Source organism: Pelodiscus sinensis, chromosome 9 (assembly GCF_049634645.1).
Source record: "Pelodiscus sinensis isolate JC-2024 chromosome 9, ASM4963464v1, whole genome shotgun sequence".
In the NCBI taxonomy this organism is placed as follows: Eukaryota; Metazoa; Chordata; order Testudines; family Trionychidae; genus Pelodiscus; species Pelodiscus sinensis.
This window is the reverse complement of record NC_134719.1, coordinates 29719692-29737543: the sequence shown is the minus strand read 5'-3', so window position 1 is coordinate 29737543 and position 17852 is coordinate 29719692. Positions and strand designations below refer to the sequence as shown.

General features: G+C 44.1%; 1 protein-coding gene across 1 annotated transcript in view; it reads left to right on the top strand.

Moving 5' to 3' along the window:
- Positions 1 to 6628: 6628 nt before the first annotated feature.
- LOC102457264 (vitellogenin-2-like) overlaps positions 6629 to 17852 on the top strand; it is a 40035-nt gene continuing 28811 nt past the window's right edge. The window contains exons 1-10 of the mRNA XM_025183180.2: positions 6629 to 6746; positions 6983 to 7003; positions 7194 to 7345; positions 10659 to 10910; positions 11074 to 11235; positions 12033 to 12181; positions 12918 to 13068; positions 13193 to 13350; positions 13437 to 13602; positions 16806 to 16931. Of these exons, the coding sequence (XP_025038965.2) occupies positions 6707 to 6746; positions 6983 to 7003; positions 7194 to 7345; positions 10659 to 10910; positions 11074 to 11235; positions 12033 to 12181; positions 12918 to 13068; positions 13193 to 13350; positions 13437 to 13602; positions 16806 to 16931 (1377 nt within the window). The 5' untranslated portion in view covers positions 6629 to 6706. The remainder of the gene's footprint in view (positions 6747 to 6982; positions 7004 to 7193; positions 7346 to 10658; positions 10911 to 11073; positions 11236 to 12032; positions 12182 to 12917; positions 13069 to 13192; positions 13351 to 13436; positions 13603 to 16805; positions 16932 to 17852) is intronic.

Sequence of the window (17852 nt, the reverse complement as noted above, 5' to 3'; positions counted from 1 at the left end):
AAAATTGTTTGAGGCCTGGCACCTCTTTAATTGCAAATTAAGCAGTGACAGGCCCCCATTAATGTCTCTAAATACCTTTTAGAGTGCATCAGCAGGACACAGTTAGAGAGCAAACTTTTATAGTGTTCTACAGTTTACACCCTGCAGGCCAAGCACAGACTAGTGCTGGGTTGCTAACGGTGGGGCGCAAGGAGCGTTGCTAGGGAACATACTAATTGAGTACGGGCCTGATATACCATTGGTCTGGCCACTGTTAAGTACTTATGTATATCTACCTTTGAACTGGGAGGCAGGATTCCCAGCTTGCATAGATGTCCCTGTGCTAGTGTTGCTTGAGTTAGCTCTCTAAAAATAGCTGTAAGAGGGCAGCAACCTGGGCTAGTGCTCTGAGTATGTACAGCGCTCAGGCCCATAAGCAGGGGGTGTGTTTGCAAAGGGTGCGAAAGCATCTTCCTCCCTGGTCTCCCAAGTAAGCATGCTCCCTCCAGCTAGGGAAGGCGGGAGCAGCGCTGTCCAAGCCTCCTTCCCCCATGCTCTGACCAGCTGGTGGAAGGCTAGGGCTGATTTCCCCACTACTTGGAGGCCATGGGGGGAAGGGGTGCATTCACACCCTTGTGATCCACATTTACAGAAAAAGCTCCCCTCCCCCCAGAAATTCCTGCGTGCGGGCCTGGCCCCCTCTCCCTTTGGCTCCTTGGGTTTGTACCCAGGCAGCCATCCCAAGTCACTGCCCAGCTACACTGATATTTTTAGCACACTAGCACAAGTAGCACTAGCACGGATACATCAGTGGGAACCATACTGCCCAGCTGAAGGGAGACATGGCCAGTGTGTCTCAGCACACTGTATCTCCTGGTGTGCTGATTGCAGTTCCCTAGCCGTGTAGTAATTTGCACCATTTACAGATCTACTGTGCTCCTGACAAAAACAACTGCTTCATGCAAAATGCGGTCACTTCTGTCACCATGTCATGCTTTCTAGATAGTCAGGGAGCCAAGCGTGTCTTTCTTGTGAGTATACTACAGTTTTGATACTTTGGGAAGTGAGGCCAGGGATGTCCAGTTTAACCCACAATTCTTTTCATTAGATACATAACAAGATGGCTCCAGTGGACGCCCACATCATGTGAGAGACCTCTTTCACTGGGAGGCCCTCCAGTGGTTAAAGAGAGGAGCTGCGGTGGGACAAGCCTCTGTGCCTTTTGCATGACAGAAGAAGAAGAAGATGAGGTTTGAGGGGGGAAGCAGGGCAGAGATGAGGTGAAGGGACAGAGGCAGGGACTGGGGAAGAAGAGGCATTTTCCCAGCCCGCCACCAGGGTGCAGGGAGGAGTCATGTGTGGGGGGTTGCTCCCCCATATCCTTCCTAATCAGTCACCGCTGGTTCTCTGTAACTTGAAGTCTTTAAATAATGATTTAAGGACATCAGTATCTCAGGCCAAGGTTATGAATCTACTATAGTCGTAGTTCTGAAAGTCATGGCTATATTTAATAGGAAGGGGAAACAGTTTTGAGAGTAATGCTATCGTTAAGAATGACTATTGATGAAATAATTACTATGTGATTTTTTGGGGGGAAAAAACCCTGCTCTTCCGAAGAAACCAATGATCTAGGAGAAAATCTATATTTTGTAAGACCTTATAAAAAAGAGAAAAATCTGAGGAGCTAAAAATAATTCCCTCCAATCAATTACATTGGAAATTACACCAGTGACAAAGACAAAAAAAATTAATTTAGTAAAACAAACTACCTAATTTGAATAAGCTAGGCAACTTAGTTTATGTAAAATTCAATGAATTACCTCTACATTTTAAATAGATTGCATTGTGGATTTGCTAAGAATAATAAATTAAATCTAAACATTTTGTCTGAAACCAAAACAAAGAGATACTTGAAATGTGAAAATTACAGACCTCTTGCTCATGGGCCATCTCCTGCTCCTCTTCTCACATCAGTAGTTCCACTGATGTAATAATTCTGGCAGGGTGATTAAAATCTGACATTCAAATATGAATAATTCACTCATCAGAATGCTCCAGATTGTGCATGATCCAGCAATTTTCCTATTGAGTTAAAGCTGCTTCTCTCCTCTCCCCCACTGCCCACATACTTCACTTAGGGTTTGTCTACACAGCATGCTTATTTCGGAATAAGCTATTTCAGAGGAAATATCCCAAAATAGCTTATTTCGAAATAGTGCGTCTACATAGCAAACGTCCATCGGAATAGCGCTTAGCTATTTTGAAATAGAATGTCCACACTGATTGGATGCTGAATTGCAGTTAAGGCCACCCGGAAGCACTTCAGGCAGTGCATCAGGTCAGTAGTTACTTTATGCGGCTGCTGCCTGAGGCTATCTGAGGCTCCTGCTTAAAGGGACCCCCCCGTAGAGCAGTTTCATGCGCTTCTCTTTTGCCTACCAACTAGAGGGAGAACAAACCCATTCCTTTGCCTGCTGTGGTTGCCCTTGTGGACACTTCAGCTCTGTAGACATGGAGCTGGAGTTGCCTCCAAGCACCGGATGGCTCTTATCTGTTGTGCTGCAGCTCCTGCAGCAGTTTCTGCAGGCTGCCCTCCAGGCCCTGCAGGAATGCAACCCCCAGCGCATCTTGGAGAACCTCATCATCTCTCTGTGGGTGCAGCTCATGCAGCTGGACCCCACTGTGCCCCGCTGCTTCTGGCATCTGGACACCAGTTCCGACTGGTGGGACTGACGTATCATGAAGTGGAGGGATGACCAGAAGTGGCTCCAGAATTGCTTCATGCAGATGGAGACCTTTCTGGGGCTGTGTGAGTGGCTCGGCCCTGCCCTCAGGCAATAAGACAACCAGATGAAACCTGCCACACCCCTCTCCGGAAGTGGGTCACAATCACCTAGGTTTCCTAGTCCGAACTACCGTTACTCCTCATTCCACGAGGAGTAACAGTAGTTCGGACTAGGAAGTCTAGTCCGAACTACCTAGTTCGTGCCGTGTGTAGCCGTGCGGCACAGGGTTCGAACAAGCAGGGATTTAAAAATGGCGGCACCCAGTTTATGCAAATGAAGCCCGGGAAATTCAAATCCCGGGCTTCATTTGCAAGTGCGGTATGCCTACATTACCCTCCTAGTTCGAACTAGGAGGGTAGTGTAGACATACCCAAGGACCCCAGTGACACACTTCCCTGGGCCTCCCCACAAGGGGCCTGAGCATTGCTCTTCTCTGCCTTTCCTCCCACACCCCTCCCTTCTGCTCCCACCCCATCTCTCTCCATCCCCTGCAGAGACAATAAAACACACTTTTTGTTTGGGAAAAGATAAACTCTTTGGTTTTTATAAATAGAGGTAGACTGGGGAAAAAACGTGAGAGAGGAGAGGGGGAAGAGGGAGGATGAGAATCTTGGAGTGGGAGAAAGGAGCTGGAAGTGGGAGGAGAGGCTCTGGGATGGGGGTGGCATCTGTCGCTGATGGTTCCACTGCCTTTGGTGCAGGGACCTTGGCAGCCATGGAGAGGGGTGGCTAAGGTGATAGGCAGGAGCTGGGGCCGCAGCAGTGGCAGGAGCTTGCCAGCAATGGATGCTTGTACAGCCACACATATGGGCTACTTCTAGACTGGCATGATTTTCCGCAAATGCTTTTAACAGAAAAGTTTTCCATTAAAAGCATTTGCGGAAAAGAGCGTCTAGATTGGCACGGATGCTTTTCTGCAAAAGCACTTTTTGCGGAAAAGCGGCCGTGCCAATCTAGATGCACTTTTGCGCAAAAAAGCCTCGATTGCCATTTTCACAATCGGGGTTTTTTTGCGCAAAACAAATCTGAGCTGTCTACACTGGCCCTTTTGCGCAAATGGACTTTTGCCTGAATGGGAGCAGCATAGTATTTCCACAAGAAGCACTGATTTCTTACATGAGATCGTCAGTGTTCTTGCAGAAATTCAAACGGCCAGTGTAGGCAGCTGGCAAGTTTTTCCGCAAAAGCAGTTGCTTTTGCGGAAAATCTTGCCAGTCTAGACACAGCCCTGGTGCGGCCCTGATCCAGCATCTCCTGCCAGGTCTCTTGTCACAGTTGGATGTCCTTCTCCGGTCTCCGGTCCACGGTGTCCTGAAGGGCTTGCAGAGCAGAGATGTGCTCCCGCTGGAATTCCTCCTGGGTTCTCCTGTGCCAGCAGATCACTCAGGGTCAAGAGGCTGCTTCGGGTAGTGTTGACCACGTCCCTCTCACAACTGGTCCAGCTGTGGAGAACAGAGAGATGGTCATTCTTCCCTGGTGACACTGTGCCTGAAGCCTTGCCCTCATCTGTGAGCTGAGACCAACAGTTCTCGGCTCAGATGGAGCTGATGTGCTTGGAGCAAGGCCACCTGAGGCCTGGATAGAGGGCCCTCTCCTACAGGGGCACAAATGTCTAAGGGGGGAGCCTCGCTACTCCCATGTCCTGGGTACAAGCGTGCCCATTGCTGCGAGGGGAGGGCATGGGGTGGCTGGGCTTCTGACTGTGCCATGCACATGCCGGGTCAGGCAATGGCGGCATCCCATGGGGAGGCGACTTGTACCCCTGCCTGCTGGAGGAGGGGGGCAGGCTGTTGGGGGGGCGGTGTGTGTGAGCGGCAGACTCTCCTGCGCCTCGCCATGCTGTCCACGGGAGCGGGTGCTGCCCTGAGTGCGCAGGCATTCCCATGTGCTGTGAACGGCACTCCTGAATGTGTCCATGCCCCCTCCACCTTCTAGTAGTAGCTTGTGGTGGGAGGGTGTCCCACACCGGTGTCAGACTCTCCAGATCCTGTGAGCAATAGCACAAGGATCCTCTGGTGCAGCCTCCTGGAGCTGAGTGCCCTGGACTGGCGCTCCATGTGCATCCATGTGCACAGGCTGCTGCATGAACCACAGGCCAAGAAGGCTGAGCGAGGAGCATACCCCACCCCCCCACCACCTCCAGCCTGTGTGTGTAGGGAATGTACAGTATTGGCACTCGCCTGATGTCCTGCTCTTGGATGATGCCTGGGAGACATCCAGGGTGTGAGGTACTGGCTCTGGAGTCAGCATGATGCTGATGCTGGTCTTCTCCTGCTCCTCCTCTTCCCCCTATTCCGCTTCCTCCTCCATTGCATCTCTATCCCCCAGGAGGGCAATGATGGGCGTCTCCAGCTCTGAATCCACTACTGGGGTGGGGAAGTGACTGGCCCGCCCACTAGGATGCCGTGCAGATCAGAGAAGTAGGGGCAGGTGTGAGGTTCAGCCCTAGAGCAGGAGCTGTGCTCACTGGCCTTGGCATAGGCCTGGCAGAGCTCCTTGACATGCATCCACAGCTGCTACTGGGTGCGGATGTGGCTCTTTGTGCCCAGGCTCTTGGTCATGTGACTATAGACATACGCATTCCTGCATCTGGAGCAGTGATCCTGGAGGTTTTCTTCCTCACCCCAGACCTCAATGAGGGCCAGAAGCACCAAGAAGGCCTGTGTCTCTTGCGTGATCTGTCAGGGTCCTGGGAGCAGTGGAGGACTTGGTGGGAGCAACGGCGTCACTCATTTTGCCCTCTGCGAGGTAGTGGAAGCTGCTGGGTGGCTCAGGGCTGTCAGGGCCAGCTTCTGCCACAAGCCCTTTCCCTAGTGCCTGCAGCTTTAAGGGCTGTAGGGGAAGAGACACAACAGAGTTGTGATGAGTATGGACAGAGTGGCCAGCTGGGCACCTGTGGGATTTCCCAGTGGCCAGCTGGGCACCTGTGGGAATTCATCCAGCCACCTGGTCTACATGCGCCCTATTCTGAAATAACTATTTCAGAATAAAATACAGGACTATGTAGCACTGTATTTTGTTTCAGCTACACCAGACTAACACGGCTACATTTCTATCACTATTTTGGAATAGGCATTATTCCTCTTGAAATGAGGTTTACAGAAGTTAGAATAAGCCACACATTATTTCTGTGGGGCAGGGTTGATAAGCCATTCTGGGGCCCTATATTTTTTGTGACTGTCCTGGACCTGGGTCTTGAGGGTTTATTAACCCAAGCCAGAAAGATTTTGTGTTAGGACAATGGGGGGGTTGGATTTAAATCTGAAGCCCAGGTTAACAGCTCAGGAGAGACATACACTAAGTTATTAACACCTCTTTTTCATAGCAAATAGAGACAAAAGAGTTCATTACTCTTTTTCTGGTCATAATTTTTGTAACAATTAGGTAAGTTTAATATTGCTCTGCTCTTTTAGTATATGCCCAAAAAGTACTTAAAATAAAACTTTTTTGTGTGTGGTTCCTAAGGTAATGACAACCTTGTGACACGCAACTTGTCTGGTGTTTTTACACAACTCTGCTGAGCCATTATCAGTTAGATAAGATCTCGTGCCTTGTGTCAGGTCAGAATAACCAGGACAAAGTTATCACAAACATTAAAGCACCAGAAACATCCAGAAAATAAGGATCATCAATAATTTTCCTTCTGAATTAATAGTTTATTTTAAAACGATCCTTTTAAAAAGCCTAAAAAAGCAGCCCTGTTTTGAAAGTTATTTTCAAAAGGTATAAATGTGTAGGGTGGGACGATCAACGTGAGAATATGCCAATGATACTTTCAGTTCAGAATAAAAAAAGTCAACAGCATCAGAAAAAAAATTGTTTGAGTAACTTGATAAAAAGTTGATAACGCAACAAAAGTTCACCCCAGCAGTGACCACCAGTTAATAATTCTTCTTCTATAAAAGCTGCATGTTTTCCTGAGGTTGTCTTTCATCTTCACGATGAAGAGACTCATTCTGGCACTGGTTTTCACGTTTGTGGGTAAGTTCCTTTTTCCAATAATACTTGGCTGGGATGGTCAGAAGGGCCTAGAGGGAATTAAGCACCCAAATCTTGTTGACTTTCATGTGATATAGCGTGAGACTTCCCTTGGACACTCTTTAAAATCCTAGTCACAAGCTTTACTGGAGTTTTATGGATCAGCCAGTATATTAAATGTGAAGTCAAAATAGTTGTTTTCAGAGTCTCACACATCCATTTGATTTTTTTCCCCACAGGAAGTCAGAAATATGACATTGGTAAGTCTACTGATCATTCTTAGTTAATAACTCTGCCATTGGATAGACTGGTACATCTCCTACTGACTTCTCCTACTTTTCTGGTGGTAGATTTGGGCATGTGACTTTTTGTTGTAATGAATAATGATGAACTATAATGTCACAAAAATGTTAGCACAAGTAGATACTTCAATTACTTTTTTTTTATTAGAACCTAGTTTTAGGGACAGAAAGACCTACTTGTACAGCTATGAAGGCCTCATTCTGCATGGTCTGCAAGACAGAGGTTTGGCAAGAACTGGGCTGAAGCTGACATGCAAAGTAGAGATCAGTGGATTGTCAAACAACTATCACATGCTGAAGGTAAATGACAATGTAGATCAGGGGTGGAGAACCTTATCAGGTGAGGGGTTGCTGACCCACAGAAAAATCAGTCGGGGGCTGCACAAAAGTGAGAAACAAACAAAAAAGTCACTGATGTGACCCCTGGCTGAAAAGCAGAAAGAAACTCCCCACATTCTCCTCACATACTAGAGGGGATTTTGTGGGCACTCCTAAGCTCTTGGGTGGGGTCAAAATGAGGGGTTCAGTGCTTGGAAGGGGGTTGCTGGGAAATGTGCTTGCAATGTGGGGTTTAGGTGGGAGAGAGTGTGTAGGAGCTTTGGGGGGTGGATCCAGGGAAGCCAGGGGATGGATCCGGTCCCTGGGCCGTATGTTCCCCGCTCCAATGTATATGAAGGAAAGCATGCAAGCAAAGGAAGATACATTATTAAATAGTAATGGAAGTTATAGTAATACCACAAGCATGTGTAATGGACTGGCAGCCGGAAAACAGCCACATTAGAATCCTAGGGCCCTATTTTGGCTCTGATATAACCACATACATGGGCGAATCCCCAGTTCGTGCTGAGTCAGTGTATTCAGCTCTATGCCCTGCTCCCAGGTCCAAGTGTAGGTGCTCAGTTAAGCAGGTAGATGGGGAGGGGAGGCATGTCTTTGGCTGCTGCAATGCAGAACTATTGCAGACCTTTCCAAATTAGAGCAGCACTAAGGCTGCTCTTAGTTGTGATAGTAGCTGTATGGTCTCTGGGAAACTCCAGGATGTGGTGATGAAAGTGGTGCAAAGACTTCTTTGCCCCCAGCAGAGTTATGTACTGAGCACAGCTCAGCCAGACCTAAGAATTGGCCTTATACCTATCCTGCAAGTTGCTGAATAACCCCATCTCCTGTTGGCTTTGCTGGAAGCTGAGGAGTTCAGAACACTCAGCACTCCACAGCCAAAGCCCCCCAAAAAGCTTTGAAGAACTCAGATTGCTTATGGAAAATTACAGATCAGGAATAGCTCCTGCTACCATAGAGGCCAATGGCAAAATACCTGTTGATTTCAAGAGAAGTAGGAGCTGGCACCTGATCTATAGGCGCTATTTCACAATGAAGTTACAGAATTTGCTTGAAGGCTGTAGTCACATAATTACCCTTTATGCTTCAAAGATACTAGAGGCATTTATTAAAACGATTGTCCTTGCAAATGCTTTATCAGACAAACATCAAGTTTTAAAAAGAAAGCTAATACAAATTAAAGAATAAATAATAAATAAGCAAATAATTTTGTGGTATATTTTCCAAAGCTTGAGGAAAGCTGAATGGTGTAGATAAAATGTCATGCCTGATTTTATATCCTGTTTCCACTGTCAGGTTTTTCAATGTTATTTATCTTTTTTTTTTTTCATCAGAACTGGTGAATTACAACAATAACAGTCCAGCTCTAGGAGTATTCCTATTCCTTAGAAAAAATATATTCAACAATTTAAAACAGGGCAAGAGAAAAGGCAAATAGAAATGAGACAAATGTGGGGGAATGTCACATATATATTTAATTCACACTGCCAGTATATAGTCCAGAAGCTATTTTTCTTTGTTATAGTCACTCTAACAAATGGATTTGTGCCACACCAATATTGCTTACTACGTACCTCATCGTATCTATTGAATACTAATAACACTATGAAATATCTGAATGGAAATATTACATCTGTTAGAACTATTTATTCCCTTTGCTAAATTCTGGTCAGTTATACTAAAGTCACCCCGTTGAACTCAATAGCTGCATCTAGACTGGCACGTTTTTCCGCAAAAGCAAGTGCTTTTGCGGAAAATCTTGCCAGCTGTCTACACTGGCCGCTTGAATTTCTGCAAGAACACTGATGATCTCATGTAAGCTTGTCAGTATTCTTGCGGAAATGCTATGCTGCTCCCGTTTGGGAAAAAGCCCTCTTGCACAAATGCTTTTGCACAAGAGGGCCAGTGTAGACAACGTGGTATTGTTTTGTACAAAAAAGCCCCGATGGCGAAAATGGCAATCGGGGCTTTCTTGCGCAAAACCGCATCTAGATTGGCCCGGACGCTTTTCCGCAAAAAGTGCTTTTCCAGAAAAGCATCCGTGCCAATCTAGATGATCTTCTCTGCAAATGCTTTTAACGGAAAAACTTTTCCGTTTAAAGCATTTGTGGAAAATCATGCCAGTCTAGACGTAGCCAATAAGTTTCACTGGTGTAAAAGACACCAAAAGTTGACCCTAAAAGCCTATTGATTATGTAACCCTGTCTTTACATTACTGAGGGCAACATGCAAGGATTTTGAGGCCAGGTCTATACTAGGGGAAAATGTCTAACTAAAGTATGCAACTCCAGCTATGTGACTGGCGTAGCTGGAGTCGACATACCTTAGTTTGACTTATCACGGCATCCCCACTGTGGGGAGTTGACAGGAGAAACTCTCCTGTCAACTTCCCTACTCCTCATGACCTGGTAGAGTACTAGAGTCAACGGGAGCACAATCAGTGGTCGATTTAGTGCATCCTTACTAGATCTGCTAGATCAACCCCATGGATATTGATCGCCACAGTGTTGATCTCCTGGTAAGTGACGACATGGCCTCAATTATGGAATACTTATGTAGGTTAAAATGACAAAGTGGCAAGCCACACTTAGCAGTCACTAAACAAGACTTAGAATAAAATTAGAATGATAGATAGATGTCCCCCTACCCCTCCACATCTCTAGATTACCAGCATGTACTTGTAAAATTAAACACCCTTTATTGGCTGCTAGCAGTATAACTGGTTCACCATCTCATGAGGGAAAGGCATAAGACCTGTGTTGGTAGGAACCAGAGATCTTTCCTGCTCCCCTATTAAAAACAGTGGTCTTCTCATTCTCCCAGCCAATGATGTTCATGAGTTTTCATGTAATTCTGTGGCCAGCATCTGTAATTCTAAGCATTGGTATATGGAGGTGCACAGAAGCAGCGTTTGGCAGCATTTCCCAGAATGCTTTGTGTGCAAGCTTACTGCAGGGAAGAGATAGGGAAGCAGATAGTCTGGGTAATCAGAGTTTTCACTCTCCACCTGAACATTCAAATGGCCCTACCTGGTTTGTGGGACTAATGAAGGTTGCATGGTTTTATTCTCTGTCAGAACTTTGGATGGGCAGAAATCCTTTGTGGAAATTGTGTCTTGACAGCTTCTTTCCAGCTGGACTTGCAGGAAAAGAAAGGAAATCATTCTATGCGATGTTTGGACAAGTGGATTTGTGATGTAGCTCAGCTTCTTCTCTTGGGGAAACAGTTTTAATTGACCAACATTCTGACAGGCATGTTTTCTGAATTTTGTTCTCAGATCCGTTCTCCACAGCTGGAGGAGTACAATGGAATCTGGCCCACAGATCCAGTCATTCGATCTTCCAAGCTCATCCAGACAATTGCATCATGTTTCACCCAATTCTTTAAGTTTGAATACAACAGAGGGCAGTTTGGTAACATTTATGCCCCAAAAGATACGCCTGTGACATGTGTTAACTTAGTGAGAGGGATTCTGAACATGTTGCAGATAACTGTCAAAAAGTCACAGAATGCATATAATCTGCAAGAGGTTTGTATTTCCTTTCTCATTTTACTTTCTCATAAGAACAAACAATCATTTTGTATTATAATTCCACAGTTTCCAGTTAGGTTACTTGCTCACCTGTTCCTTGTCTTGGAATGAAAGTCCGTCGTAAATGAGGAATGCAATTGAACTCTGTCAATCTCTATAGGCCGGGATTGAAGGTGTCTGCCATACAAGTTACCTTATTCAGGAAGACAGGAAAACAAATCAAGTCACGGTATCCAAAACCAAAGACCTCAACAACTGCCAGGATAAAGTGGCGAAGAACATTGGAATGGCTTACATCCGCCCTTGTGCTACCTGCCCACTGGTATGTAAGATGTAAACATATAGTGCCAAATTAACTGCAGGCATATACATCTATCACTGAGCTGATTTAAATAGAGATGGAGTATAATCATTTCAATGGTGAATTTGGCTCATAAGAACAATTATACTGGGTCAGACCAAAGGTCCAGCCAGCCTAGTATTCAGTATTCAGTCTTCTGACAATGGCCAATTCCAGGTGCCCCAGAAGAAATTAACAGAACAATGTAATCATCAAGGCTACGTCTACACTGGCCCCTTTTCCGGAAGGGGCATGTAAATTTCAGCAGTCGTCGTAGGGAAATCCGCGGGGGATTTAAATATCCCCCGCGGCATTTAAATAAAAATGTCCGCCGCTTTTTTCCGGCTTTTAAAAAAGCCGGAAAAGAGCATCTAGACTGGCCCCGATCCTCCGGAAAAAGTGCCCTTTGAAGTAGGAATAAGAGCCTCCGGAAAAGGGCACTTTTTCCGGAGGATCGGGGCCAGTCTAGACGCTCTTTTCCGGCTTTTTTAAAAGCCGGAAAAAAGCGGCGGACATTTTTATTTAAATGCCACGGGGGATATTTAAATCCCCCGCGGATTTCCCTACGACGACTGCTGAAATTTACATGCCCCTTCCGGAAAAGGGGCCAGTGTAGACGTAGCCCAAGTGATCCCTTCCCTGTCACCTGTTCCCAGCTCTGACAACAGAGGCTAGGGACACCATCCCTACTTATCCTGGCAAATAGCCTGTTCAGCACAAATTCAGAGTTAAACAATGGTCTATTTCAATTTACTATGTGAACTTCTTTTCCCTTTTAGAAAGAAAAGATCATAAAAGGAACAGCTGCATTCACCTACAAAATGAAATACACAGATGCTGGTGCCTTGATCACAGAAGCTGTGTCTCAGCAGGTCTATCAGATCTCTCCTTTTAGTGAACCTGCTGGTGTTGCTGTCATAGAAGCAAAGTAAGCCTCAGACATTATACTGTAAATAAGCAGTAAATAATCAGAACTGGGAGAATGCAGTTAAAATACATTCACCAAGAGTTTGTTTTGCTGCAACTGGACTGTTCTTTTGTTAGTTTTTGTCATTCAGAGGAGTGATCTGGCCCTATGTGTCTCCGCCTATCTCCAATTTTTTTCTCTGCAATTAATGAAGCCCAAATTGCTATTTGTGGCATTTCACTTTTGCATAGGGTACCTCCATGGGTAAGTAAAGTGAAACATCTGAGAAATGTGTCAGATGCTGTTAGTATTAGCTTCTCCTCAGCTTGTCTTGTTAAAATTATAGAGAAGCTGTGAGATTTAAATTTGAACTTTTTACTGTAAAAATGTTCATGTTGTTGCAATTTTCATACACACTTACATTTTACACATGCTCTTTTTAGCCAGAGATCTCCACATGCTTACAAACTTCAGTTAAGTCTCCCGACACCCAGATGGCTTATGTAAATAGCCAACATGTTAATGTTCTTACAGATCGTTTGTTCACAAACTGCAAATGTAAAATGATATCTTCAAGGAATTTAAAATATGATTTTGAATAAAGAATACATTTGAGAATTTTCAGATCCCTTTGCAGATATTGTGAAATTATTATTGGGTATCTTTCATTCAGTGCTAATATCCACTGGATCTAGCTTAGGCAAATGGAACGCCCAAAATAAAACGTTATGGATGCATTTCACTCTTTTCTTTGCAGACAAGAACTTACTTTGAATGATATTAAAAGCAATCAAGTAAGCACATCAGAAATTGAGTTGCAAAACTATGGAAGTCTTCGCTACCATTTTTCAAGAGAACTACTCCAGATGCCAATTCATTTAATAAAGATGAAAAATCCTGAATCACAGGTATAAGATGCTTAATATTTTATACTCATTCATTTTTTATAAAGCTAATGGAAGATCAGCAAATTATTTCAGACATTTAAGACAAGAATCTTGTAATCCCTTCTGCCTTTTCTTTTTGTAACAGATAGTAGAAATACTGCAAAAATTAATTCAGCATAATGAACAAGTATACAATAGAGAAGCTCCAACCAAATTCTTAGAACTTATCCAGCTTTGTCGTGTAGCAACCCCTGAAAATCTCAAGTCTCTTTGGAAACAAGTTGCTGATAAACCTCAATATAGGTAATTGACTGCATCACTCTTAATCAACATTTCTGAATGGAGACAGTCTGAAAATGAAAATAATAGATGCCTCCTCTTGTTTACAGGCGCTGGTTATTGAGTGCAATCTGTGCAGCGGGAACTACTGAGACTTTCATGTTCCTTAAGCAGAAAATTCATAATGGGGACTTCAGCTATATGGAATCAGCTATGACTATCGCACTCGCCTTCCATTTATCCAAAGCTGATGACGATTCTTTACAAGCTGTAGCAGTGAGTACAGGAGATAGAGTCATTCCTCATTCTGTTGTCTTGTAATTCTACCAGAGAAACAATGGGAGGTGGGTGTTGAGGTAATATCATTTACTGGACTATCTTCTGTTGGTGAAAGACACACGCTTCTGAACCACACAGAGCTCTTTTTCAATTTGTGCAGGGGGTCTACACTTAAAATGCTGCATAGGCACAGCTGTATGTGTGCAGCTACAGTGCTGTAGCACTTTAACGCAGATGCTCTACAGTGATGGGGGAGAGCTTGTCCATCAGCTTAGCTAATTCGCCATGAGAGCGGGGAGTGATGTCAGCGAGGTGAGCCCCTCCTCCCCTCCACTGACATAGCACTGTCTATGCTGGCAAGTAGGTTGGTATAACTACTGGATTTTTCACAGCCCTGACAGATATAGTTATACCAAAGTAATGCTGCAATGTAGGACTGCCCTTATTGTCATACTAAACACAAGAACAGATTGTTTACCATAAGCAGGTACATCCTTAGAGACTACTCAGGTTGAAGTGACCTGTTAACATCACTGTAGCCATAGGATAAAAAAAGTGGGAGGGTAGTGGGTTACAGATTGTTGCAAAAAGCCATAAATCCAGTGTCTTTATTACAACCATGATTTTTAGTATCAGAGGGGAAGCCATGTTAGTGTGGATCTGCAAAAGCGACAAGGAGTCCTGTGGCACCTTATAGACTAACAGATGTATTGGAGCATAAGCTTACGTGGGCAAAGACCCACTTCGTCAGATGCGTGTAGTGGAAATTTCCAGAGGTAGGTATAAATATGCAGGTCAGAATAAGGCTAGAGATAACGAGGTTAATTCAGTCAAGGAGGGTGAGGCCCACTTCTAGCAGCTGATGTGGAGGTGTGAACACCAAGGCTGTGTCTAGACTACATGGCTCCGTCGATGGAGCCATGTAAAATAGTTTACTCGGCATAGTCAAAGAAGCGGAGATTTAAATAATCCTAGTTTCACAAGGTATACTGGAGCAATCAACAAAGGCTTCCTTTGTCGACCGCACCGTGTCTAGACTGCGGCGCTGTGCCGGATCAGCTGATCATCGGCACAGAGTGGCGGCCATTTTTATTTTAATGAAGCGGGGATTATTTAAATCCCCGGTTCTTTGACTATGCTTTTTGTATATTGCCATTCCTAAGATCTGATTTGTATCCATTTATTCTTTTACATAGGGACTGTCCAGTTTGGCCGATGTATATAGCAGAGGGGCATTGCTGACACATGATGGTGTATATTATATTGGTAGATGTGCAGGAGAATGAACCAGTGATGGTGTGGCTGATCTGGTTAGGTCCTGTGATAGTGTCACTGGTGTAGATATGTGGGCAGAGTTGGCACCGAGGTTTGTTGCATGGATTGGTTCCTAAGTTAGAGTTACTGTGGTGTGGTGTATAGTTGCTGGTGAGAATTTGCTTCAGGTTGGCGGGTTGTCTGTGGGCGAGGACTGGCCTGCCTCCCAAGGCCTGTGAAAGTGAGGGATCATTGACCAGGATGGGTTGTAGATCACTGATGATGCGTTGGAGAGGTTTGAGTTGAAGACTGTAGGTGATGGCCAGTGGTGTTCTGTTGGTTTCTTTCTTGGGCTTGTCTTGTAGTAGCAGGCTTCTGGGTACATGTCTGGCTCTGTTAATCTGTTTCCTCACTTCCTTGTGCGGGTATCGTAGTTTCAAGAATGCTTGGTGAAGATCTTGTAGATGTTGGTCTCTGTCTGAGGGGTTGGAGCAGATGCGGTTGTACCTTAGTGCTTGGCTGTAGACAATGGATTGTGTGGTGTGTCTAGGATGGAAGCTGGAAGTATGAAGGTAGACATATCTGGAGGCATGAAGGTAGGCATGATTTTTAGTATGTAGCAAAGTTACAAATTTAAACTCTGAGGCTCACCTTTTGAAGGTGCTGCACAGATTTCCTTTGTGAACAAGAACTGAGGGCTCAGATATGGAGTTGTCATTTTATGCAAAGTGCTTGTCCAGGCCTGACATGGCATGTTTATCTTTTATCATTTTGGGGCGTGAGCTCACTCAGTAACAGAGTGATTTTCTGGTTTACCCATTTAGTTGTTCTTGGGGCAGTTAGTGACAGGCATGTGTAAGATCCATTGATCTTTAAAGGTGTGTTGTGGGGGGCTGCTGTTGATCATGGTAGCAGAGGAGATACACAAGTTTTGCATCTGTTGTTCTGGCTGGGTCTGTTGCTGCTTTGAGTTGGTAGGATCTGGAATGTGTGGAGCTTGCTTCCCATGATGAGTTTGGAGAGACTGGGCAATTGTTTGAGGGCCAGAAGTGAGGGCTTGGGAAAGATATATTTCTGGATGTGGTGTCCGTCAAGTCTGAATTATAATTTGTTGATTGATACCCAGCATATTGTAGGAAGCAACTAGGTGTGTGTAGTCAAAGTGGGAGGTTTTTCTGTATTGTGTTTTTTCCGGGGGTATTTGGGTGGCTTGTTCCTTGACATGAACTACTTCTTTGGGGGAATGTCATTGTGTGGCAAAGGAGGTTTTAAATATGTTAAATTGTACATTCTGGACTTTCTCCTTGGAGCATATTCTGTGGTATCTAAGTCCCTGGCTTAAATAACAGATTTCTTAGTGTGTCTGGGGTGGGTACTGGATCTATGAAGGCAGGTGTGGTAATCCATGGGTTTCTTGTATATAGTTGTCTATAGGGTTTCGTTATTGAAGCAAATTGTGCTATCCAGGATATTGGGGTATTGTGTTGTATCTGTTGGGTCCTCCTTCTACTACCAGATCAGAGTCTATTTTTATTAGTGAATTTGCACAATTATATGTTGTGGATGTGACACACTTCCTCTTTAAAATAGTTCACTGTGAAGTTCAGAAAAGTGTTGCCATTTTAAAGCAATTTTTCAGTGAAATTTTTCTGAAAAATAAACTGAAATTTTTAGACACCTTGGGTATTTTTAAACCCCCCTCGCCCCCCAGGCTATGAAAATGAGCATAATTTTTTTCTACCAAAAACAGAAAACTTGGACAATTTAGACCTACTCTGATCATTAGTAGGTGAGAAAAAAATAGTTACCATCAATAATATCATAGCAGTGACATATCCTGGTTGTATATCTGAAAAACCAAGGAAAATCCTAGATAGTAATGTGAACATTCAGCTAACTATGATCTCTGCTGGATACCAATATTAAGATGTGTCTTACTTCTGCAGGATCTAATGACCAGCATCCAAATTCAAAGAGCTCCTATGCTACGCAAGCTTGCCTACCTGGCATATGGTTCCATGATAAACAGATATTGTGCTGTGGCACCATCTTGTCCTAAAGAAATTCTTCAGGTGAGGGGGATTCATTTCAGATTTTTAAGATGTGAAGAAATTTCAGAAACTGCTTCTAATTTTGTTCCCACCTAGTTGTGTTTAAATTAGGTCAACAGAGGTTTAACTTCAGTTATTTACACCCGTGATCAAGTGCAAAACCTGCAAACAAAATTAGAAGATGAATTGAAGTTCTTTGGAAAACATGTCCTGAAACATTCAGAATTTGAATTCAAGTCGTGATAGTCCCTAAGAAAAATGGATTCTGTTAACAAGTTGAAATTGAATTTGCAATGCATGCCAACTTGTAGGATTATTGTAAGAGTATTATGGTACATGTTCCTACATATACATATTTTACATTGGTCCTATCACACCTCAATACCATGATAAAGGTATGTTTGGAAGCTCCAGGGATATTACACATCATGGCTCCTACAATAACTATCTTAAAAAGAAACTTCATGATTATACACCATCTCAGTTTTTTTCTGATCATTGTCTTCTGACTATGGAGGTGCATAAGTACCAGAATATCAAGATAGTCTCTTGACAACAGAATGTGTTCAAACCTTGAAAACCAGCACAAAAGGATTAAACAAAGCAATGCCTGTACCAAAGTTATCTGTCCTAGTTATGTGGGTAAATCTTAGCCTATGAATCTGGAAAGCAGAAAACATTCAGATGAAGTTATGCGAAGACAGCGGAACACATTTAGCAGTGCCAAGTTGAATTTAATGGAGAGGCCAGAGGTGTTGTCAGCCCTGAATTTGGTCCAGTTCGGTGGAGTTCTGGGGGCTGCAATAGAAACACTGAGAGAGACACCCTCTCTGTAAATTCTGGCAAAGTTATCGCCAGCAAAGTTTCACTAGTCTAAATCAATGAGTGCTACTTGCTCTTTTCTGCATTATATTGTAATGGAAACCTGAGAGTGAAATGAGG